The sequence below is a fragment of the Microchirus variegatus genome (genome assembly GCF_963457635.1).
Source record: "Microchirus variegatus genome assembly, chromosome: 2".
NCBI classification, from domain to species: domain Eukaryota; kingdom Metazoa; phylum Chordata; class Actinopteri; order Pleuronectiformes; family Soleidae; genus Microchirus; species Microchirus variegatus.
The window spans coordinates 37,345,893-37,371,112 of record NC_139803.1 but is presented as its reverse complement, the minus strand read 5'-3'; the positions used below and the strand labels follow the sequence as shown (position 1 = coordinate 37,371,112).

The following is a 25,220-nucleotide window of genomic DNA, read 5'->3' as shown; positions in this document are numbered from 1 at the left end:
CGTGGACCATGGATAAAGTGATTCAATTTCCCGAAGGTCATTGAATGCATCTTGTAAGCTGCTGAGCTTAACGTTTCACACATTTCCACATGACTCCCACTAGCTCGCATGCGCTAGAGTGGAAAAACTGCCGTCCGACAAAAGTATCGGAAAAGTACTGAATATTCCTCGGAAAAGTGACCATTTTTAGCTTGAAATGCTCACTCCGATGCTTTTTGAATGCTGCGACTTCACGCAGCCTCCCACACGGCTGCTGTACATCCCAAAGGTCAGACAGGATGCGGCTCAGGGTAATCCGTGGTTTACTCTGAGCTATTATTGAGTAAAATAAACAAGGGGAAAATACCAATGTAGACTCAATATCAAGTTATTTCCGTGCTGTTATCCTCTCAGTCACACCCTGAACTTCAGCTGCACCACATCGTCGGTCTCTCCTCTGCGGTCCCTCTGCGTGACCATAAAATCAACACCCGATGGTGATGCGCGCGCGCCGCAGCGGACCACGCTAGCATCCCCGCGACTAATCAGGCAGCTGATAAACACCCACGTCTCATCAGGAGACCACAGGGTGGCATCTGGGAGGGCAGCGTCGGGGCGGCGTGCTAAACTGGAACACTCCACACAAGTTTAGGCCTAATCATCTCATTGTCTCTGTTCTGCTTGAAAGGATCAGCAGCCATGCTAAGCTCCTCAGGGGCTCTCTGCCATCCTGCTTTGTCTTTCTCGCTGCTGTTGTTTACTTTCTTTTCGGTGGCATTGTCTGTTCACCTTTTTATTAAAAAGGAAAAAAAAGTCCCATTGTTAGTTATTATGAATGTTGTGTCGGTTTAAGTGTTTTGTGTTGTTGTTTTTCTGACATTAGCAAAGTGTGTTTATCAGCCTGTCAAATAATCATTATATTTATCAGCGTGAATAAAAAAAAAACAATTAATAGTTCAGCCCCATGTCTCACGATGTCGGCTGGTCCCTCTTCGTGAGACGTGTAAACAGACAAAAGCGGTGCTGTGTCACAGTGAGTGATCACGTCTGTGTGGACGCGTTCACCATCTGCCTGTAATCTCAGGACATCCTGGGGTTCGTGCAGGATTTGTACGTATACGATCTTGTCCCATTTCCCAGACGAGCTCCGAGGTCCGGCACACGAGCACACGGGACGTCGCGCTGTCGTGCAGCACCTGCTTCTTTTTGTTCGTTTGAGCAAAATGACCACAGTGCAAAACTGATTTTATACATACAGCTTATGACATTTTTAAGAAATTGTCATAACGTGTGTGATTGTACTTTTAGACCTTTTTTTTTGGGCACAAGAAAGGAGCATTTCTGAGGAACTGGGCGTAATATTTGAATTGTAGGAATGTCCTTAAAAGAACAGCTATACCGCACAAACCTTGTTTTAAGCCTTTTTTCTTCATTAAAACAAGATTTCTGATCGTTCTTAAATGTGAATATTTACTTAGTTTCTTTGCTCCATATAACAAAGAAATCATTAAAAGTGAATCACAAAAACAAGACATTTGAGAACATTATCTTTTTCCCAGGTTTGACAAACACTGATCAACATTTTTAGTTAGTTATTGAAATAATCATTAGTCGTATATTTAAAATCTTATTTTAAATACGTGTTATACTGTTCAAATTAAACATTTAACACCCAACTTCAACTCCTTTACACCGACAGTGTTTTTTTTTTCTAAATAAATGTTTTTGTTTTTCTTCATTTTAAATGAATCGCTAATAGACTATTTTAACATAGACGGACATTTTGAGGCTTCGGTGTTAAAGGGTTAATACTGGACTGTCTGTGGGAATTGCACGCTAAATTTTAGTTGTGACATAAACACAACAAAGCGCGTGTGTGTGTGTGTGCGTGTGTTGTGAGAGAGACACTTGTCGTCCCTCAGGGCCTCAGTCCTATCTGTCACTGTGCCAGTGAAACTGATCCATGGACACAGAGTCTGCAGGTCAACTGTGACAGTCTGCTTCGTGTGTGCGTGCGTGCGTGCGTGCGTGCGTGCGTGCGTGCGTGCGTGCGTGTCTCACAAGGGCGTGGCTGGCTACACGAGTGCATCTGCATTCCGTCTCCCATGACGCCACTGACGCAGAATCATGTACTGATGCAGAATACAGAGACGTGTGTGTGTGTGTGTGTGTGTGTGTGTGTGTATGTGTGTGTGTGTGTGTGTGTGTGGTCATTTGCCCGCTAATGAAATGAGATTCAGGTAGAAGAAGACGTCGGTGAAGGGCATCGCGGGGGCTCGTGATACACGAGAGGCAATATGTTGCCACGGCAACAGTCAATGAGACTTTGTCCACGTGAGAGTGGCCCATGTTGGGACGATGAGAGAGAGCGAGAGAGAGCGAGAGAGAGAGGGAGGGAGGGAGGGGATGTGTGGAAAGTGAAGCTGAAGTGAAGCAGTTGCCATAGCGACTCTCCATCGCAACTGCCTGTGAATTCCTCTCTACCCCCCAAGTGCAAGTGTGGAGCACCTGACTGACGCACTGGTGCTAACGTCACGTATACGTAGACGGCTGAGATCATGTGATAACCTTGTGGACTCATAGGTGTTAATTTATGCTGTACATGAACAGGTTTAGAAAAGGAGTCATGTGTCATTCAGCTCCATTCTAACACATCCTGCTATATTTATTTATTTGTGTGGCTGCTTTTTTGCACGACTGCTCTCTTATATCCTCAGGCCTGCACACACGCACACACACACACACACACACACACTCACATGGGAGAAGCCAACAGGGGCTGTCAGTGTGCCACAGTTCTCCTGTGTTGCCATATGCTGCCGTGGGCTCCTGGCAGGCAGGGGTGTCGTTGCTCTTAGCCAGAAGAGCCTGGTTCAAAGGCCAACGAGAGCCCATCAGGGACCATCCTGCTCGCACGCAGCGCTGCAGGAGCAGACATATGCTCCAGACTCTCGTGACCGACGTTAAGCGAGGAAGAAACGCCGAGGAATGATCTGCTTTTACGAGGGAACGATGCCAGTGAGTGAAAGTGAGACTCAACACCAGCTCAGCTCTCTGAAAATCAACCCAGAACCGCTCCGTATGATTTTTGAGTGCCGTCCCCAGATTGTTAACATTTAATGTGTGCAGAAGTCGTATGTGACGGACGAAGCTCATTCCAGGCTCAGTTATTCATACATAAATTCTGCAAACAAACAACTAGGACAAGGAAGCGCGTTAATTGTGTAAAACTGAAATGCCACACTGTACATGTACGAATGAAAAAAGGCGACAAACTTCTCAGCTCACAAAATCCACACAGGCCCTGAGGCAGCGAAGGCTCCGCGGTGTTGCGTTTGTTTCTGTCAATCAAAAGCTGGTCCCGCCTTTCAGGCCGTTCATCCAATCATCATGCAGAAGCCCAGCGTCCGCCCACTGCTCCATTGACAAACCAGAGAAGCCGAGCTTCCCTGGAAGTGACGATTTTGCCGCATTTTGCCCCATGGCCGCGAGCTTCAAGTGGTTTTAATGCGCAGGCTGCTACGGGAATATGAAAATCACGTAAGGTTCATGCTAAATGAACTAGTGACACGTTCTCATCGCGTTCTAGCGCACGTTTAGGATTGAAATTTGCACTCAATACAACACAGGACATATTTGACGACATTTGAGAGGAAGCTCAGCCTCACTTGCCGTTTGTTAACACCACAATTGTGACTTCTAGCTTTCAAGTAAAGTTATTCAGACACACTTTTAAATCGAATAATCTATCGCACAACTTGACAGACTGAACGTGTCTGACCGTCACGGTGCTTTTTGTGAGTATGGAAACAGCCACAGCGGACGTCGTTCCACACCCGCTGTAACCCGACGCCCTCGACCCCTGAGAACACTGACGTCGCAATAAATGAATGTAAAATAAAGATTTTTAAAGCTCGTAAGTGTGTTGGATTCTGTCCCATTGAGTTTCCGTTGCCACGTCTTCTTCTTCTTTACTCACTTCAAGGCTTGTTTTATAGCAGTGATTCACATCTGGCTTCTCTCGGGATCTTTGGCGAACCGGTAAAATGATCTCTCTTTGTTTCTCTCGTTTTTATGAATGCGGCTGATGAAGAGGACGCTTTTACGCTGTCGATGTGTGGATTTGTGTGTTGCATGATGAGATTGCACGATGCTCTATAGATAGATTGTGTTCCACAAGGCAGCGGCTCAAACCTAAGCCTCATGTTGTGTCTTTTAATGGTAGAAATGACAGTTTTCTGTAAAACTTTTTCATTATCTTTCCCCCCTGTATTATTTTTTGTTTTACCCCGAGGCTGGATCTGCTAACAATGTGTGCCAGTGCAAAAAAAAAAAAAAAAAAAAAAGAAAATGATAGCATCCAAGAAACTGTGTTTTTAAAAGTTTTCCCACAGGGGATTTCAGACCCAGAAATTGGTTGGTGTAGCTGTCCTCGCAGCTCAGGGCAAACTGCAATTTGCATTCAGAGGAGTTTCAAGTACCAAGGTGCAAAAATAAAATGAGAAAATGATAGAAACTCATTGCAGAAGTGATATATTAAGAGCCAGTGGCCTTTCATTATCTGTCGACTGTGCACGGAATCATCGTCAGACATCAACGTTACTCCGACAGGTTTTAATATGTGCCCACTTGTGTGTTTTTTTAGCCGTTAAATGTGCCTGTGGTGCCGAGTTGCTTTTGTTTGCTTTGCTGCCCCCAGAGTGCCTTTCCACATGCTGTTAAATCACCTCTCCTGCAGCAGAAGAGCTCTTTTGGGGGGACACGCACCTTGACACCAACACTTGAAGCTCTCGCTGTGCAGACACACACTGTGTGAGGGCCTCGCGCTCTCACCGATGCACTTGCGTTGGTTTTTGTTTCAGTCGTGGTCAATCAAGCGAAATAAAGATTGTCAGACGCTGTGATATACACGTTAGCGATAATACGCGACGCTACCCGGTGATTTTCTCCAGGCATTATTGCTTTAATCACAGGGAAACATTTGATTAGATTCTTGCAGGGGTGTCTCTTGTTATTGCTTGTTGCTTGAATCATTGCCTGAGATCTAAATTACCTCAAACTCATTTTTTTTTTTTAGAGCTGAAATCCAGCCGCAAGGAACAGTACAGTTCTCAGACGCTGATACGATACTGTTTTTTTTGTTGTTTTTTTTCCTCCAGCTGAGCAATTTGTTTGCTCGGTATATTACGGAATAACACAATGTGTGATCAAAGAGAATAAGGGAGGCATAAATGGAGTTATTGACTTTTTTTTTCTGCTCTCCGGTCCCTGCTTTCTAATCTTTTGTGTGTCTGTCTGTGTGTGTGTGTTTAGATATCCGCGACCGCAGGAAGAAGCCCGTCATGCTGTTTATTCACGGAGGCTCCTACATGGAAGGCACCGGGAACATGTTCGACGCCAGCGTCCTGGCTGCGTACGGCAACGTGATCGTGGTGACCATGAACTACCGGCTCGGCGTACTCGGTAAGTGTAACTGTCGCTCCGGCGCCCGGGGGGGGGGCGCGTCGCTTTCTCTTCGCAGACTCGTGCGTTTTTCGGGGATTGATTAATTAAGTGATGGATGACATCAATGCAACTCATCCATCTAATGGCAACCGGTGCATGAGTTGATCATGAGAGCTCGCTCTCTTATAGATTTCCCTTTGTTGAACATTTTCCCAGTCTCAACACAGCGCCGTTGCAATTGTTCCTCCTCCTTCCTTTGATTATCTTGGTTTCCCACAAACCCTCACGTTGCGGCCACTTCCACCATCACTTCCTTTCATCAGTGAACCCTTAGATTCACTTAGATTTTTCCATTACTATGTTAAAACGGAGAGGCCATAATTATGTACAGTATAGAGTGCCTTATATAATTTTTTTCCCACCACACCCTATAGGAAATTTGAAGAAAAAACATTTATTTGCATCTTCACCAACTATATAAACTATATAATGTTTTAGAAATCGGATTGAATTTGTCTAGTTTGTGACTTTTGCACAATTATAACCACATTATCAATTATTATAGTCATTATCGCGCCAATTCATCATAATTTAATCACAATAACACATAAGAAGACGAAAAAAGCCCAAATATATGACCTTTAAACACCCCCAGCATTAAAAAAGACATTAAACATCACTTTAAAAAGTAATTTATACTACTGTATATACCGTGCTCTGTCTCACTCCACTGAGGAGAGAGGAGAGAAGGAGGTAGGAGGAGCATGTAAGGCTGTAAGGAAGCAGGAGAAAGGAAAAGGAAGTGGTGTTTCATGAGTCACAGAGTGAGGTCATCACTCGCACATGCTCTTACATGGCCTGTGCTTTGCTGACAGATTTTCATTTGCATATAATTACTTTAAATGTTTGGTTTTCAATTCATGCTTATTGAGTTTGTCGGCATTTTTTTTTTTTGCTTCAAGTGGATGATGAAATATTATAATCTGAAATCACCAGAAATCCATGAAGCTGCCAGGAAACCAGTGTGGACATGTGTGCGCTCACTGAGCAACGGTTAGCTGTCAGAGGGTTGTTTTAAGTCATTTAATTATCAATATAGTGACATTTCTTAAAGAAAATATGACTTTTTGAACATCCCATAGATAACAATGACTCCTGTGCAATGACAGAATTGCTGTTTTGTGCTTTTTAATCCACCTTGAGCAAGGAATTGGTTCCAATATTCAGTTTAAAAGGATTCAAACGGGTGAAAAACGAAACAGTATCTTAAAGAAATTGGGAGAGAAAAAAAACCCGATGAGCTAAAGCTGTAACAATAAGAGTTACTGCAACCTACATTTTCCTTTTAATGTGGCTTAATGGACCCCGTCTAATACAGTACACAGAGTTGTTCAGTTTATTCGCCGATCTTGTCATAATATAATTAACTTGTGACAGGACCTAATAGCCAGAAAATTGAATAAATAATAGACGGCATCCGAAGAAGCAAATCAGTCATATAGTGTATGTTGACTGCAGTTTGGGTGTTTTTGTACGAAAAAGAAAATAATCTTGGAATCTAAAGAAGAGGATTAGTCACCGGAGTTAAGTTGTTAAAGGCAATAAAGTGAGTAAAATAGATAAGTAAAGTGTTAAATTCTCTGTTCGCAGGCACGCTTGAGGTATTCCTTTCTGTTGATGAGTTTGTAGTATTTTTATGTTCACACCTCCCTCACTTTACCATATTCCTCTGGCATTTTCCTTCATGGAGAAAGCAAACTGAAGCAGCGGTCGTTCATGTCCAAACAGACAGCTGCAGCTAACCACCGTCCATCCGCCACTGTTTGGCCAGGATCGGAGGTGGGCGGAAATCTTTTTTTTTGCCCCTCACATGACAAATGATGGATGTATTCTTGGCAGAAACAGCAGAGGCATGCAAAGTCAGTATGGGAGCAAGAAATGCACACGAGTGTGTGGCGAGGATCAGTGTCTGCTGTGTGGATCCGCTGTAAGGCCTCCTGCTGGGTTTATGGTCCTGCGCCTCGGCAGACTGACACACTTTGTGCCTGAGATTTGGACGCGAAACACAGAAATTATTGACACTGGAGCGACATGTGGTCATTTGAGCTCGTGATTATGTGGCGGGCCTAGTGTTTGTGTGCAGAGGACACCAGCGGAGCGAGCGGAGAGCAGCTCACCTCGGAAAATGCTGGACCACAGAACAAATTTGCGCTATTGTCCGTTGTTATTGCTTTGACAGATCCTCTCGTTATTTGGCGTGATTCTCCAACTGCTGCTCTAAAGCAGACACACGTTCGCTAAAACAGAGAATAAGTGGATTTTTTCACCGTTTTAACGGGTTGCTCTTGTACAATATTTAACACATATCACCTTTAAAGGTGCCATATGTAAGAATGTGGCCAACAATGGTAACTACATTCAAATTCAAAATTTTTTGAGGTCTTTTAGGTTTCGTTTTCTGACGTAACTGGCAACCCATGGTTGCTCGGCAGTTGAGAATCTACCGACTGCAATGATTGGCAGACGGCGGTAGGTGGCGCCTCATGCCAAAACATGATTTCGAAACATAAACATGATTTGCAGTCTGCAAATGCAAATATTTTGTCTGTACTGTTGTTGTTGGTGAGTTCAGTTTGTTATATGAACATTATTCCTGAGTCTCTGTGACATATTAGGAGGATTTTATGGCCAGTTGATTTAGATTTATTACATAATGCACCTTTAACACCTAAGCCTGCTTATTTTCACCATAAAAGGGTCAGAAACGTTCAGTATCTGGCATTTATTTACAATTTACTGCATGTCAAAAGAGTGCATTAATTTAAAATGGAGGAAAAACAAGAAGTCGAACTGCAGATTTTTCGTGCTAAATTTGAAACTTGAACATTATAAAACATATTTAAAATAACTTTTGGTTGAGTTTTTGTCTCAATTTGCAAAAACAGGCCCAAAAAATGGAAACTGTGTACAGGCGTGCAGCTTCTCAGCGTTTTCTATTCTGCCCAGTCTGTAATAACCCTGATTACAGAAATGTTACGGCTGCAGCCATAAGCTCATCAGAATGCGTTGCAGCGAATTCGCGACATAATCTGGGAACGAAGGACAGATTGCAAAAGAAAAAAAGAGCAAATTCTCCGCTGCGACTGAACTCTAATACTGATTTTATTAGAAAACAGTAATTAAAGATAATATTGTGAGTGTAGGAGGACTTGGCAATAATTCAATGAGAAAATGTACAGGGATGTAATATCCTTGAACTGAATGGCAACACAACAAATGCTCATTTTACGATATAATGGTGATGTCGTATGCAAACACACAAGAAGTAAGTAGATTAAGAAGGTGAATGTGTTTTAGTTATCTCCCAAATGACATATATCTGTTGATAAATGCTTTTGTTTGTCTACATTTTGGACAAAATCAGTTAGTTATCCTTAGTTGATGTTGGCAGAGCCCGGTTTAAAGCCTCTATGGTGTGTTATGATCCTCCTTGTGCATCGGTTGGTGACACAGAGCTCCTGTTCTGCATCTGGAGCCTGGAGTGAGTCTATTGAATGATTAAATAACCCTGTTACGGCCCGAATCCTGTAGGAAATGAATTTGATTCTATTGTAGATGGAAGAAATTACAGGGTCCACAGTTTTAATGACCACATTCTCAGCGTGATAGGATCGTTTCACAGAGTATAGCGCTGTGCTGTGCCGAGCCTGTGCAATACATTATATTCCTTCTTGAAATAAGTCAAATGAACAAGAACTATGGTCCAACTCTACACCTCCCACCCCTGTTGCTGGCATGAAAGACGACGTCGTCAGCTGCCCTACTATTCCTTCACTCCACTCCGCGTTTCCTGCTCAGTGCTTCACTATTTCTGCTGCCTGTTTCGATCTCCTCTCCCCGTGGCAGTTTGGCCATAGATCCATCCACTCTGAACCCGTCACAGCATCACATTTGGTGCATTACAATCACAGCAGCGTCTCTTTCTTCTCTGTGGTGCAAAGATGCAAATCGATAGATAGTTTTAGTCACTTTGTTGACATAATTCCTTTGTAAATGACATGGATTTACTATTTATGTGTTTATTTTCTAAAAACGTGGTGGCATCATGACAAAAATCTGGCATTTAAAGGGTTAAAATAGTTAAAAATCAATAAGTATTTGATATTGATAATGATGTCAGATGTTGAAAAATTAAAAGGTGAAATAATCAGCTCAATGAAAGTAAAATAATAATGTAGAATGTTATTGTATAGCTTGCTTTTAAAAGGAGGTTTTTTGTCCTTAGTGATGTGAGTGTGAGTATTTTACACTGCACAAAAAATTATTCAAAGAAAATCGTCTTAGGAATTGTTTACATATCCCAGGCTGTAATAATTTAACACACAAAAAAATACTTTACATGTCGTATATTAAAAACAATTCATATCTAAAAACATGGTGGTATCATGCAACAAATCTGGCATTTAAAGGGTTAAAATCTTACCAAATAAATAGTATTTGACATCAACAATTAAGTCAGATGTTAGGTGAAAAGGAATCAGCTCAATGAAAGTGGAAGAATAATGTAGAATATTATTTTATAGCTTCCTTTTAAAAGGACGTTTTTTTTGTCCTAAGTGATGTGAGTGTCAGTATTTTGCACTGCACAAAAAATAATGCAAAGAAAACTTCTTAGGAAGGTCATTTACATATCCCAGGCTGTAATAATAACAATGTAGTATATTGAAAATAAATTCATATTTTCTGGTGGTGTAGTATCTAAAAACATGGTGGCATCATTAAATGACAAAAAGCTAGCATTTAAAGGCTTAAAACCGTTTTTGTAACCCTTATATTGAAAAGTCACACACTACAGCTTTAAAACAAACAAACAAACAAATGAATTCAAGTGTACACAGACAGGAATTACACTAATGTAGGTCAAGGATAGAGAAACCCACACTCTCAATCTTTTCCCTCCATCTGGCAGACTGATAGATCTGATCTTTCCTCCCTGTCTGTCTCCACTGACGCGCGTTGCTTAATCGCCGCCCCCACCGGCACAGCCGGCGCGACGCGTACGCTATAAACACCGTGAAGTCATTCGCATGGACAGGACACATCTGACTCCATCCATATGCTAATATGGAAACGTAGTCTCTCCCCGCTCTCAGACAGACGAGCTCCCTCAGCGGCAGACGCGGGGCTGAAGTGTTCTGCGGAGGAGAGGACGGAGCGGCAGGCGCGTTCCGTTTCCGAGGTCTCTGCGGGGAATCCTGCAGAGTTAAATATGTAATGAAAAGCTTCACGGGGGCCCTCGCTGAGCACTTGACCTTGCCTTTTGATGTCGCCGCGACAGACACGCGCTTACAGTGCACGTGTCACCCCTACCCCCCCAGCGAGGGTTTTTTTTTATATCCCACCGCTGCCACAAAAAAAAAGCGTGAGACAGCAGGGAAAAGGAAGCTCAAGAGGAGGGAGATGGAGGGAGATGAAAGTGAGACGGCGATGTGTTCAGACATTAACAGAGATGATGAGAGCAGAGAGGTGGAAGCGAGAGAGACGCACACATACAAAGGCCTGGAGCTGTTTCCAGTGCCGCAACACTTGCGTGGACATACTGGCCGCCGCCGCCGCACATGAGATTGGCTGAGCGATTTTGAGAGATGAGAGCAGTGACAGTGGGGAAAGAGATGAGAGGGAGGGCAGGGAGCAGGGAGGGAGGGAGGGCTGATGCTAAAAATAACACTTGTAGAGCTGCTCTTGAGCGTGCACTGGATCCCATATTCATCCACGGCACAGTTGTGCATGCGCTGCATTATGTGGAGCCGTGAGAACGGACCCTTTTTGGCTCATGAGCAGACCGCAATCATAGCGTCGGAAGCCGTCCTCTTGCGGGTCGAAGACCCAGCTGCTATGAAGACGAGATGTTCTCCTGGCATAAATAAAAGAGCGTGTGTGAGACACAATCGGATGTCTCGAAAAAAAAAATGGCTCTGCCTCACAGACTCTCGCCGAGTGTGTTGTCGACTGTGACTTTGAGATAGAGGACAGACTGGTCCACTATTTTCTGTGAGGGTATTAGCGCCTCCTCTCTTTTTTCTCCCCACGAGGCAGGTGAGACGCTCCCCCACTCCCCACACACTTACAGGCATATTCAGGCAGCTCTCTCTCTTTTTTTGTCCCCCTCTGTTTGACCGTGGATTTGATCTCTCACCTGATATGCACCTCCTTTCCTTTCGTACCTCCTCCTTTGTCTCTCGCAGGGACAACTGTCATTGTTTTCAAAGCAATATGACGTGACTCGAAGACAATCGGGGTGGAAACTGTCTTGTTTTTCCCTTTGGGTCGACAGGGCATTGAAATCTGCTGGATCACGTGGTTATTTCTTCAGTCTGAGGCACTTTCAGGCTGTATATTCTAAACTGGAAATGTGTTAGTTTTCATCACAACATGCAACGATCTCCTCTTTCAGCTGCACTTTCTCCACGATTGGCCTCCTTGTTGTGTGTTGTGTGCAAGACCCTCATGGACAGTTCAAACCTTTAATGTCCCGTGTTTATTACATTATTATGAATGTGAATCCTTCTTCTTCGAAAAGAAAATCCAAGTTTAATTCAATACGTTTACAATTTGGTTAGACTCTGCAGATCAATGTCAGTGTAATTTGTTTTTATCTCGTCCTGCTTTTCTTGGAGAATTTGAGGCCAAAATTTCTTAAAACAAAACCAAAAAAAACCGAGAGTTATGAGACAGATTATGCTGATGTATGTTTCACATGTCAAACGATCAGCCCTGTAAGTGAGGAACCGTGAGCTGATAATAGCCAGGGATGGATCATCATTATGGAGAGGATGACAGCCATTTGAAGCGTCGCGAGGTGCTCGGGAGACTCTAACTGGGATTTGGAGACTCACTTTCTCCCACAGGGCCGCACGGGTGGGGGTGGGAGAGGGGAGTTGTTCGGGGAACCAAAACGCCAACGCATACATCTTCATATTTAGACTGACATAAAGTCTGGCTGCCGAGGGAGTGGAAATGCAAGCGCAGCACAGAGTCTGCTCTGTGTTTGTTTGTTTGTTTGTGTCACAGGACTAGAACAAACAGGTTTGCAAGCAGCCAAGACAGTCATAGTGCTTTTCCATTATACAGTTCCAGCATGGTTCAACTCAACTCAACTCTCCCTGTTTTTTTCTCGCTTTTCCATTATGGATTGTACCCAGATTTCGCGAAATAATCGCTAGAATACTTGATGACAAAAATATTCAATAGCTGCAGCCCTAGTAAGCGACATTAAATCAGATAACCCACAGGTGACACCACTTAATATCATGTTCGCTGAGGCACAGCTGCCAGCCAGGTGACAGGATACATTGTTTGTTAGCAATGCTAGCAAAGTTGTCGAAAAGGTTTTTCGGATTCAGGCGTGACCATGGCATCCCATTCGCCACGATACAGGTGCCCGATAACTTCAGCATACATTGAGTTCCGCCTATTTTCCCGGAACTTTTTGAATTTTGCCGTCCATTTTGGCGATTTGCGAATTCCTACAAATATACGTAGGAAATCTACGTACGTTTCTACAAATCTATGTAGTTGTCGAAAGGTTTTGCGGATTCAAAGCGGCGAGACCGCGGCAACCCTTGGCGCTTTGGTGAATTTCGACCATCCGCCACATACAGGAAGTGCCCTGTAACTAAGTTGTTTTTTTCCCCACTTTTTGTTCTCTAGGACGGCCCCCTATTGATCACACTCAACGCTCATTGGCCCCCAGGTCATTTGACTTTGACACCCCTGAGATAACCAATCAATTAGCAGCGTTAGCAACTGCATGCTTCCGGCTCAGATGCTGAATCATTGAGGACGTGCTGTTGTGGGTTACACCAGTTGTAGTTTGCAGTGGTTACGCTGCACCTTGTTGGCTTCTTGTTTAAGCGTGAAATGGTCCCACACTTTGGACATTTTCTGCCTTTTATGGGCCGTTTCACGCTCCGTCTCCGCCGCCGTGCCAGCTGAAATCCAGATGTGCCGTTTGGAACAACGATCACTGCACTGAACAGGCCGCATAACGAGCGAGATAGGAATTAAACAAATACTGAGGTTTTTGCCTTTGTTATTTGTAATCAAGTTACTCTAATTACTCGAGCCCTAGCTCCGAGCTAGCGATGTCCTCGACATTCAAGCTGAGGAGGTACGATGCCGTCATGGAAAACCTTGTGCCTGATACCAAGCCCTAGTCGAGTAGTGCTCGAACTGTGCGATGGAAAAGCGCCAATACAGGACATAACAAGCAACAGCTGCAATTCTAGGGGGAGAATCCACTGTTTGAATGGAAAAATCTATACGGTGAGTTGAATAGCACTGCAATATTTATCGTTTCTATATAGAAAGCGTTGCCGCCGCAGCTTTCCCGGCTCTTCGACTTCACCGTTCCTGAATATAATATTTCTGCTTTTTTCCTCAATAATCCCGAGAGAGCGAGTGTGAGGAAGACGCCGTCACCTGTTAGGTGTGCGTCGCAGGGGAGAGGAGCGACAGAAGGGAGGGTTTCAGTCGGGTAAATTGAGTGTTTTGTCATAATATCGCTCCATCAAAACGTGCCACACTTGTGTGACTTCATTACATCCTGCTTTCACTGATGCTGTTGTCAGTTTGCCTCTTGTCTGCTGTGGATCCTGCAGTAATATTTCCGTCTAAGCTCCTATATACTGTATAAGTATTTAAAAAAATATATTAAAACAAACCTAGTGATGATGTCATCTTAGAAATGCCTCCACAAAAACTCATTTCTGAGGTAATCAACTGTGAGGGAGAGACATGTCAGTTTAACAGCCTGCCAACAAGATAACGACCAGGGACACTTTCTGATTGCTCGCCATGCTTCAAATAAAGTCGTGATTCATGATTCAATCATATCACTTGAAAATGTCTGGTTTACTTTTAATATTAAGGTCTTAGAGAAATGGCAGTTAAAGAGTCAGAGACGTTCTAATGTGCAGAAATCTGCTCCTGTGATGATTTATATTAAGTGTTTCTCTCAAAAGTCGGTCCCCATATGAAGATCTGGGAAACAATGGTACAGATTTTGAATGGAAACAGATGGAGATAAAGTCTGTGGCAGCTCTGTTGCCTCTGGTTCCGCAAAGATCCAGATCGTCCTGATGCTCCAGTTGCTCGCTCCTCTCTCTCGGATGAGGCTTCGGGCCGTGGCGCAGCTGAGCATCTTGACACGTTTTACCTCTCTCTTCTGCTGGATCTCACGCTCTCACTCTCACTATTACCTTCAACTTACCTACGACTGCTACCCATCGAGCCTGACTAATAGCACCTGGGGCCAGGAGAGAGTGTGTCCACACTCCATTACTCATGTCAGATGTTCACCTCGTTTCCTGTCTCTCTCACACACACACACACACACACACAAAGAATGTAATGCACATAATTTAAATTTTCCAGCGCGTGAGGTCAAGGACAGGACTGCTGCATGTCAACCACGTGGTTGGTTAGGGCAGGAGTGATTGACAGGGGGGAAAATCATCATCATGGTACCCAGGACAATAGGACACCTGACACACACACACACACACACACATAAAGTAACAGGAAAGAGAAGTAAAAGAGAAGAATAAAGTTCACCTCAGTTCACATTTTCTCCACAAACACAGGCTGTTCCGTATTAACTTGATGGCTGAGGAACAGATGATGTGAGCTGTGTGAGATCAAGGCTACACCTGCTCTTCTCTTCTCTTCTCCAGCCAGAGCCAGAACAGCAAGAGTTCCTCTCTCTCTCTCTCTCACACACACACACACACACACACACACACACACACACCTTTTTCCTCCACACAGACGCCAAAATATAGCTAAAATATATCAGCCCCAAGCACACATGCAGTGAAATAGTGGTGTCACATGTAAGCAGTGCAGTTTGAGTTGACTGCTTGGAATATCTCACAGGCTTTGCTACACCACTGATTTTTTTTTTTTTTTTTTTTTTTTTTTTTTTAAACAACAAAATATATTTGAAATCTCGAGTTTCAAAGTCGAGATCTCGACTTTCCAAAAAAAAAAGTTTGATTTTTTTTTTTCATCATTTTTTTGGATACTCGAGATCTCGACTTTCCAAAAAAAAATGGGAATTTTTTTTTTTTCAAAATTTGTAATTTTTTGGTTGAAATTAATTTCGTTTTTAACTTTTTATTTTAGATCTGGAGTTTGTTTTGACTGCCACCCGCTCAGACATTATCAATTGCACCATGTTCAGGTCGACTGTGGACAGTTGTGAGAGTGAGCGAGAGAGAGAGAGAGAGAGAGAGAGAGAGAGAGAGAGAGAGAGAGAGAGAGAGAGAGAGAGCAAGAGATCTCAAGTTTCCAAAAAATTATGAAAGACAAAAAATGTTCCAAAAAAGTTTTTTTTTCTTTTTTCAACAAAATTTTTTTTTTTGGAAACTCGAGATCTCGACTTTGAAACTCGAGATTTAAAAAAGTCACTTCAGGGGCTCCGTAGAAAATCAAGAGTGGATCGGAGAGCGAAGGTACACAGCAGACCTTTCCCCACACTTTTATTACCTTCGGGGTTCAGTAGACCTGAACGCCACATGCAGGACAGGAGAATGAGGCACTCAATAAAAAATGTTCTTTCTTGATTTTCAGGTTAAATGAAAAAAAAAACAAACATATTTTTATTTAACCTGAACAACCCACACAGGGGTTTATCCTGGCTGAGATTTTATAGCGGCTTAATATAACGTGAAACTCTTTCCTTTTTACTCCCCCACCTGTTCCAACACCTGTTCTGTTAACTGAAATCTTAATGTGGACTTCTAAAGGTGTTGGGAGTGCGTGTGCACATATTCCCCAGGTCAATATAGTAAAGAATTTATGCATAGGTGAGATGGAATGGGCTATGAATATTTAAAAATAAAAAGGTGGTGTGTGTGTGTGTTTTCTACCTGTGCTGCTGCTTTGATCAAGGACGGAGCAGTGAACGCCTCTCATTAGTTCGGTGCTGGAGCTAATTCGGGAATTAATCAGCGTAACCCAGAAAAACCAACCTTTGCCCAATCGGAGCTAAATGAGCTGCGTTCACAGAATGCATGGATGGACGATAATAAACGTGCGTTTGTGCCTCAGACGATTCTGTCATCGTGAATGACGTGTGTACTCACACACACACACAGAGAGAGAGAGACACAGACATGCTGTTAGCAGTTCATGTTTTCATATGGAAAGCCCTGTAATCTGTTGAAGTATTGAATGAGGCAGATGGCACCTCTAAAGTGGTGCCACAACAAGCTCAAGCTGCTGTGTCAAATGTGCCTGTTTCCCCCCCCCCCCCCCTCCCTCCCTCCCTCGGTGTGAGGCCGTTTCCTGCACACATACAAATAAAAAGCGCCTCAAATGCTTGCACTTCTGCCTATGTGCAATTTCCAGGAAACAAGAACAGAAATGCACGCGTCATTTCAAGCTTTAATCGTACTTAAGTGGACGGGGAATGAGTGTTTTGTGTGCCTGGTGCAACATTTAGCGTCCTCTCTTGTGTCCTCTGCACACTGTGGCTTTTGTCAGTGTATGAACATGCGACGGTCTTGCCCATAACAACCCACTCTTGAATTAGTAATGAACACACTTATGAAGCCACGTCGCCCTTGGTGGGTTTATATACAATGCATGAGTATGTGATGTGGGTGCACAGTGGCAAGGTAAAGAAACTATAGTACTACGACGACCACTGTTGGCGATGTGATATCCTCTGAAGAGCTGTACGGGCTCCGGTGCTGAGGAGGTGGCGCTGTCGCACCCTGACACACAAACTGACCTCAGTGTGTGAATGTGTGAGCTTTGAGAAGCACTCATAGGGTAAAGTGGTTGTAAATGAGAGGTCGTAAAGATGGCTGTTAACGTAGAATTGAGCGATAAAACAACGACAATTCTCCCCAATGCGGTTTTCTTCGATAGCATTATAACAAGCATGGATGTATAGGCATATAATGTTTATGCATTGTGTTAAGAACAGCAACATGATTGATTTCAGTGTTTTTCGCTTTTATGGGGTTTTTTAACCATAAAAACAATAATGAAAACTACAATTAACTGGATTCATAATTCAACTAAAAATCTAGCTTGGTTTAAATATTATTTGTTTGCATAAAATATAAAAGATTTTTTTCCCGGCTTCAAACGTGAGTGTGGTTGTAGTAAGAGGGATACTTTGGAATCAAAAGTCAACAAAATGAAAAATTAACTTTAATTTATTCACTATGAAAATACCTGTTATTCTAAGCTTTGGTGGCCGAATTCTGTCAGTCTTTCAGCATCTTTATTTATTTATAGATTCTGCTCCTAAATAAAGGATCAAAAACCACTGCTGGTTCTTTTAACTAACATGTCTCATAACAAAAACACTTAGTATTAGTATTAGTATTAGTACTACCACGAACAAGTAAATAACTGTAGATGACAGAGTCTGCAGGAAGCCCTGTGTACCTGAAAGTGCATGTAATTTACATTAACATTAGGTGTTTGATGGCGCTTTTCCACTGTACAGACTCCACTCTACTTGTTTCTTTTGCTTTTCCATGAGGGACAGTACCTGGTTCTTATTGTTGTACCTGCTCTGACGTCAACACACAGTCGGTCACTGATTGGTCAGTGAGTGTCGTCACTGGAAGACACAGGAATCAAAGCGAAACATTGCCGAACTGTAGATCAGCTAAAAAGACTTAAAAATCCTGAAAATGTGCATTAATCTCCCAACATTTAGCATGGAAATTGGTAAAATCTCAATATATAACAGAGGAGTCTGGTGTATTTAGTGACAGCACTGCTGATCGTGAGCCGAATCACAACCCAGTTCAGCCGTACTCTGCGCTCCGGTCATGCAGGAAGTACTGACCTCATCTTAACTGATTCTCATGATTCAGTGCACTGAGAACAACTGCTCTGTGTCCCATACAAAACACTGTCACTGCAGTTTTGTGCGGCCGTGCCGAGCCAAGTAGTGCTAGGACTGTATTGTTGAAAAGCGGATGGATACAAATGACCTCTGATACAGAGCGGAAAACATTTGTCCAGATGCAGGACACATAAAATGACTCACAAATTTTTGAATGCCCAGTGCCAGAAGAAACAGGCTTGACTGACATAGCAACAGTTACTATGGGGGTTGTGGCTCGTTGAATAGTTGCAGACGTCAAGCAAGGCTCTCTCTCTCTCTGGTCGTGCGTCTGACTGTGAGTCTGGACTGAACTAATGCTTGCATGTGGTGAGTTTGATGTACCATATATTTACAGGACAGTATATCAGTATATATATATATATATATATGAACAAACGCACTTGCCGCTACGTCCTCGCGTTTGTCGTAGTTCGCCCGCCGTCCGCTGAGACTCGACAGACTGTGATGTGTTCTGGCTCGCAGCTGTGTGGCCGTCCATATACATCGCCGTCTGAAGCGTTAGTGCCACCGCACCCCTGGGGTCTGACTCACAGGCAGACTGTGTGATATATGATCTGCTGACTCTCCCCCCCCCCCCCCCCCACGCCACACAGCAAAGAAGCTGCACCAGAGAAAAAAAAAAGTGTATCATGAAGAGCTACAATACTGGAGCTGAATCAGGAGCATGAGACGTATTTTTTTAACCATGTCAATGGTCGGTAAGACTATACACAGGATCCCCTAAACTCCCTTGGATGTTTTTCAATATTCTTATTCCTCCTCAGAGCTTTAGCTGTCTTTGTCTGACCTCCTTCAACAACCTCGCGTGTTTCCTTGCTTCCTAATGACCTAATAAAAACGCAAATGCGCTCATTAACAGAGAACAATGAATGCAAAAAAACAAAACAACACGTTCGCTTCCTCTGATGAAGGAAATTGGACGAATAGAACATTGTGCGCAGAGATATCCTCGTGTCTTTGAGAAGTCGGAATGCGACGTCGCCTTGCACGTGTGCACGGGAGATGACTTTGTAGAAATCAACTGGCTCCTGGTGTGAGCAGTGGTAAAAAAACATAAAACAAATTGGAAATCTGAGCCCAACCTGAGAACTTATCCGTGTTCTTACCTCCCGTGCTCATAACGAGCTTAGTAAACTAAGCGCAGAATAATATGGGAATAGAATCGGGGATCGTGTGTTCCTTTATTTGGTTTTAAACCTCCCTCTTGGCCAACACACACACACACACACACTCGCAAACAATGACATTAACCGTTCAGCCGTTATTGTGTACATTTCACCTCCTTACACTCGCACTGTGTTCAATTATGCATTAGCTGTATCATGGATAATGCATGGCATGAAAACAGCTGACGTGAAATTACTTAAAGAAGCCCCCCCCCTACACTGCACTGTGTGCTGCAACATCTTCAACATCTCAACTGCCAAACCATAGCAGGCGACTCCTGCGTGTCTCCTGTGGAAGATCTAACACTATGATTACATTCACACGCTCTCAGGTTATTGCCTTGACACCGGTTTTCTGGTAAATCTAATGCTCGTATGTGTGTTTGTGTGTGTGATGATAAAGAAAGTCAGGGCCGAGCTTTACTCATCACCTTTCCCGTGACGAGAAACGCAGAGGACGTTCCACCAGGGTTTGTCTCCATCCTTGATGTTTCTGTTCTTTTCCGCAGTCGCATAACTTGGAATTAGTCACAGATAAAACGTGAATACGTGCGACGGAAAAAAATTGAGCGCATAAAGGAAGATGTTTAGCGGAATGTCAACAGAGGAGGAAACCATCGCAAATATTACAGACAGGACGCAGCAACACAAAACATTACCATTTATATGAACAGCTACAGAAGTAAATGGTGAAATAAAAGGCTTCCTTCTTGCTCCATATATGTATTTATTTACATACATACATACATATATGTGCATTTTCTTTCAGTAGATTCTTGTCAATTTGGTTAAAATGTAGCCAAACTAGCTCTTCACCACTTTCCAGAAGAAGGCAATTTATGGTAACAAAGTGTTTTTTGAATAGTTTTGTTTTTGTTTTAAAGTGTTGGATTTGAATGTACCTGACTGTGAAATGTGGTTCTGTCAGCAGTCAGACAACCAGACAAAGCTGTCTGTCTTTCCTTTCATCCTCCCGTTGCGTTTGCTCCGTCTACTTCGTTTTTTTCTGAAAGTGAGGAAATCACTTCCATCTCTCCCTCTGTGGTGCATCCTCACCCAGGTAGGTCTGTCAGCGTTTGCTTCAAAAATCCCCGTCTTTCTTATCCGTCTTCATCCCGTCATCTTTCACCCCGCCACCCCTCGTGCGTCCTGAGTTTTGCGGGTCAGGCCAGTTCGGAGCATCTCGGTGAACGGTCGGCTTTCATTATGACAGCCCGTCCAAGCGAATACACCTTCCTCTCCTCTGCCGCTCCTCCTCCTCCTCCTCCTCCTCCTCCTCTGACCTTTATCAACTCTCACTCCTTCCACCTTCACCCGCTCGCTGTGATCAAACTCCTGCCCTCTTCAGCATCTTCTTCCTCCTCCGTCTCGTTCTCCTGTCCGGCTGTTGTCATCGTTGCGTCCTCCCCTGTAACCTCACGTTGGCCCCTCATCCATCACCGGCTCTTCCTGTCCTCTCTCATTGCCATGCATTATGTCTGAAGCCCTAATAGCTGTCCCTCTGTCTCCATCTCCATCAGTTCATCCGTCTCTTCTTCTTTCCTCATGCGCCGCATCACACACACACACACACACACACACACACACACACCACCATGTCCCTCATCCTTCACTTGCTTCATCCTTCCTTTATTATCAATTTTGCTCCTGCTTTTGTACTTTTTCTCTAATGAAAAGATCAGTTCCTCGTGAACCTGACGATCGTTCATCTTCATTTTTCTTGCGTTACAAGCAGCAGGTCTGTTCATTAATCTTTAGCGCTCCTTCTGTCTTTGCCTCTCTTATCTATCATCACTCTGTCTCTGTATGGAAAAACTTCAAAACATTCAAAAGTCTTCCACAGATGAAAGTGATTCCCCGCTGAAATATATATATATATGATTAATTTACCCGCACAACCTTGTTTGCAGGCCCTCAAACAAGCACAAATGCTTGTTCAAAGTGGTGACCATTTAGCTTTTAATGCAACAATAACTCTGTTAAACATTGGCTTCTGTCAGTCTTCGCCCACATATAACAGCATTTGAGACAAAGGACACAGTGTTCATAACATTTATTTTATTTTTTTAAAACATTATGCTGACACACTCACATTACTTAACAATGTCTTAGTTATGAGTAATAGCCACTGCCTGCATTTCCCCCAGTCGGATTTCTGACATCCTCTATGTTCCTTAGCGCAAAAAACCACAGGTGGCTGCTGGGAAATAAAAAACAAGTATTGTTTGTGCTGTGACCGTCAAATTTAAAGGTAATGACAGTTGTTGCTTATTTCCTTCCGTGCAACACTGAATGCTGAATTTGAAGCTAAAGGCTGGACCAGGCGGGCTCTTAGCTTAGCTTAGCTTAGCTTAGCTTAACTTAACCATATTCCACAGTTTCCCGCCTTGATGCTAACTAGCCTCAACTCAGTACTCGGGATGAACAATAGCAATTTTGTAGGGATGCACGATATTGTCGATATCACTTAAAATGTATTATGGGATATCGGCAAACACACCAAGGTCCACCGATATGTCTTTACAGCAATAGGCTAAATAAGCTACGACCTCCTTGACTTCTACTCTGGCGCCCCCTACAATTGTTTTTTTGTTTGTTTTTTTAAAGGATGAATGCAATACAGTAACTCAGTTACTTTTTGGGAGAAGTTTCTGAAATAATGTGCCCTACAATGGATATTAGTGTGAAAAATATCAATTTGACTGTATAAGGGACTAAATTATCTCTAGTCCCATGTGCAGCCCCAAGCAAAAAGTCCAACATCCCTAAGAATAAAAGTTTCTAATTTATTCTGATGAAGGAATGAGTAGAGTTTTCAATTTTCCTTCATTACCTTGAATTAAATCAGCGTCAGTCAGGAGAGTGCGTCTTCTTCATCGGTTTGTATTAGTGGTTAGTGAGGACAGTGCTAAGCTTTCCCCAGTCATCTCCCATTAGCAGCCATTTATCCCCCGCTTTCCTTTCTCATTACTGTGACTGACAGAGGTGGAGGAGGGCCAAGCACACGGAGGACAACAGTGCGCGTGTTGTTCTTGTTTATGCATCACGCACACTTTTACAACACACACACTGTTGTGATAATATGTGTTTTCTGCTCATAAAGACGTTTAAAACCAACTGTAGGATCAACTGATTTGAAACGGTTTATCGCGGCGTATATTTTATTTGGCCATATCACCCAGCCGTGTATTTGAGTCTCATTTCCTTTCCCTTTTATACCGACTCTCTCAAACGTTCCATTTATTTTAGGAAGTCAAACAACTGGTTTTTGCAGAGCCCGGCGGCAAAATAGCCAATTAATGACAATTTCAGGCTCCCAGCTTATTAAGTAGCCTAAATACGATGTGAGTGTGACGCTCCATTAGTCTCATGACTTTCTTGGAAGCTCCTATAAGCAGGCAGACGCTGACGCAAACGTCCAGATCATTCAGCACCTGCGTGTGAGTCCACAGGAGGCAGAATGAATTCACTGTTTCGAGTGTTTCTCGCTCTTGTCTCTGTGTCCTGCCTCTCGTGACGAAACGTAATTCCAATCGTGTTCAAAGGGATTTTGTTTGTCGTATTTGTGTCGATCTCGTCTTTTCGACTCATTCCGAAACGGAAATATAGACCCGACTCGTGTGTAAAGTCAGGTGGACAAGAACAGTGGAGTGAGTTATCGGAATGATTGCAAAGGGAAAGAGGCGTATTGAGGGGACGGCAATAAGAGCAGGAGAGTTGAGTGTATATATACATATATATATATATATATATGAAATATCCTAGGTGATGAGAATGAAAAAGGACAGATTGGGCAAGCGAAAAAGACACCAATCAACACCTCCTCAGGTGGTTGCCTCAGGTGTCCCAGCAGAAAGATCGATCGGCGGGGGAAGAGAAATGGAAAATGGGGAGAAGGTCAGAAAAATAATCATTCCAGACGCTGGTGAAGAATACAAGGGAGTGTCATATAGCAATCTTTCCCAGGGGCACGATGCAACCCCTCATCTGCAGCTCGGACACTCACATGAAGATGAAGTAGACTTGGGCCCTACACACACATACTCATTTAATTGCCCCCACTATAATGGACCACTATTGTCTATTATATTTCGTCATCTATACATCTCTGGGTCTCCTTTTCAGCATTGACATATGCACACAGTACATTTGCATGCACAGTTTAATCTTGCTAAGGCCGTAGTCCGACTAAGACAGGCAACTGGACAACGATGTCTGACCCAGACTTTATCTCTCTGTCAGTTTGTGCGACCGGCAAGATGGACAGTGAAATAGATTGTGCTGTGGTTTTGACGCTCCCGCCCGACGCCGTTGTGTTTATATGTCGCCAAGTCCAACTCCAGTCCGACTAAGCGTACGCATGCAGGAGTAATCAGGACTATGCATCGCATTATCCAGTTATGTTTGTCCGACTAAGACGAGCTCAATTTTAGTCAAAACGGCAAGTCCTACTCCAGTCTGACTAAGCGTTCACACGCAGGAGTAATCAGGACTATGAATCCCATTATGCAGGTACGTTAGTCCGACTAAGACTAACTCAAGTTTAGTCAGGACGCCAAGTCCTACTCCAGTCTGACTAAGTGTATACATGCAGGAGTAATCAGGACTATGCATCGCATTATCCAGTTATGTTTGTCCGACTAAGACGAGCTCAATTTTAGTCAAAACGGCAAGTCCTACTCCAGTCTGACTAAGCGTTCACACGCAGGAGTAATCAGGACTATGAATCCCATTATGCAGGTACGTTAGTCCGACTAAGACTAACTCAAGTTTAGTCAGGACGCCAAGTCCTACTCCAGTCTGACTAAGTGTATACATGCAGGAGTGATCAGGACTATAAATCCCATTATCCAGGTACGTTAGTCCGACTAAGACTAACTCAAGTTTAGTCAGGATGCCAAGTCCTACTCCAGTCTGACTAAGTGTATACATGCAGGAGTGATCAGGACTATAATCGCATTATCCAGGTACGTTAGTCCGACTAAGACTAACTCAAGTTTAGTCAGGACGCCAAGTCCTACTCCAGTCTGACTAAGTGTATACATGCAGGAGTGATCAGGACTATGAATCGCATTATCCAGGTACATTAGTCCGATTAAGACTAACTCAAGTTTAGTCAGAACGCCAAGTCCTACTCCAGTCTGACTAAGTGTATACAAAACTGAGATTTCCGGAGAGAAAACAGTGACTGATTAATTCACATATTAATTTTACAATGGCAATATAATACATGATGTGGTGGTTTGTGTTGTATTGCTGCAGATGAGGACCATAGTACATATTTCAAATATACGCAGTGGTGTTTGTATTTGCCTGAACAATTTGTGAAAAATATATATTTGTGATTTTGTCGTGTCGTATTTACCACTGACCGGAGAAGTAGTTAACGTCCTCTCCCGTCGTTGTTGTGTTGTCAATAAACCCAAAATTAAACATCTGTGCTGCAGTGCATAGTGCATGGCGATTGATGAGGTGCAGCAAAACATTTATCACAATACTTCATTACTTAAACTAACAATTTATCGGTGGGATGGGAAGCGGCGCAAAGATTTGCTCAAGCTCTCAACGAGTGTGTGTGGTCTACCTAATGCATAAATACAGTTTAAGGCTATAGAATCCGAATGCCCCAAGCAGCTGAGTATTTGATTGTGCCTGTTTCATTCAAAGGACAAAGACATGTCTCCAAGTGCTCC

At 43.2% G+C, this 25,220-nt stretch overlaps 1 protein-coding gene across 4 annotated transcripts in view; it reads left to right on the top strand.

The window, feature by feature from the left end:
* nlgn2a (neuroligin 2a) overlaps positions 1-25,220 on the top strand; it is a gene marked incomplete at its 3' end in the record, with an annotated part of 103,494 nt that overhangs the window by 45,850 nt on the left and 32,424 nt on the right. For 3 of the 4 annotated variants that reach the window (XM_083910593.1, XM_083910594.1, XM_083910595.1), the window contains one exon: positions 5,293-5,442. In XM_083910593.1, the coding sequence (XP_083766719.1) occupies positions 5,293-5,442 (150 nt within the window). The remainder of the gene's footprint in view (positions 1-5,292; positions 5,443-25,220) is intronic. The other variant, XM_083910596.1, reaches the window with a different exon arrangement.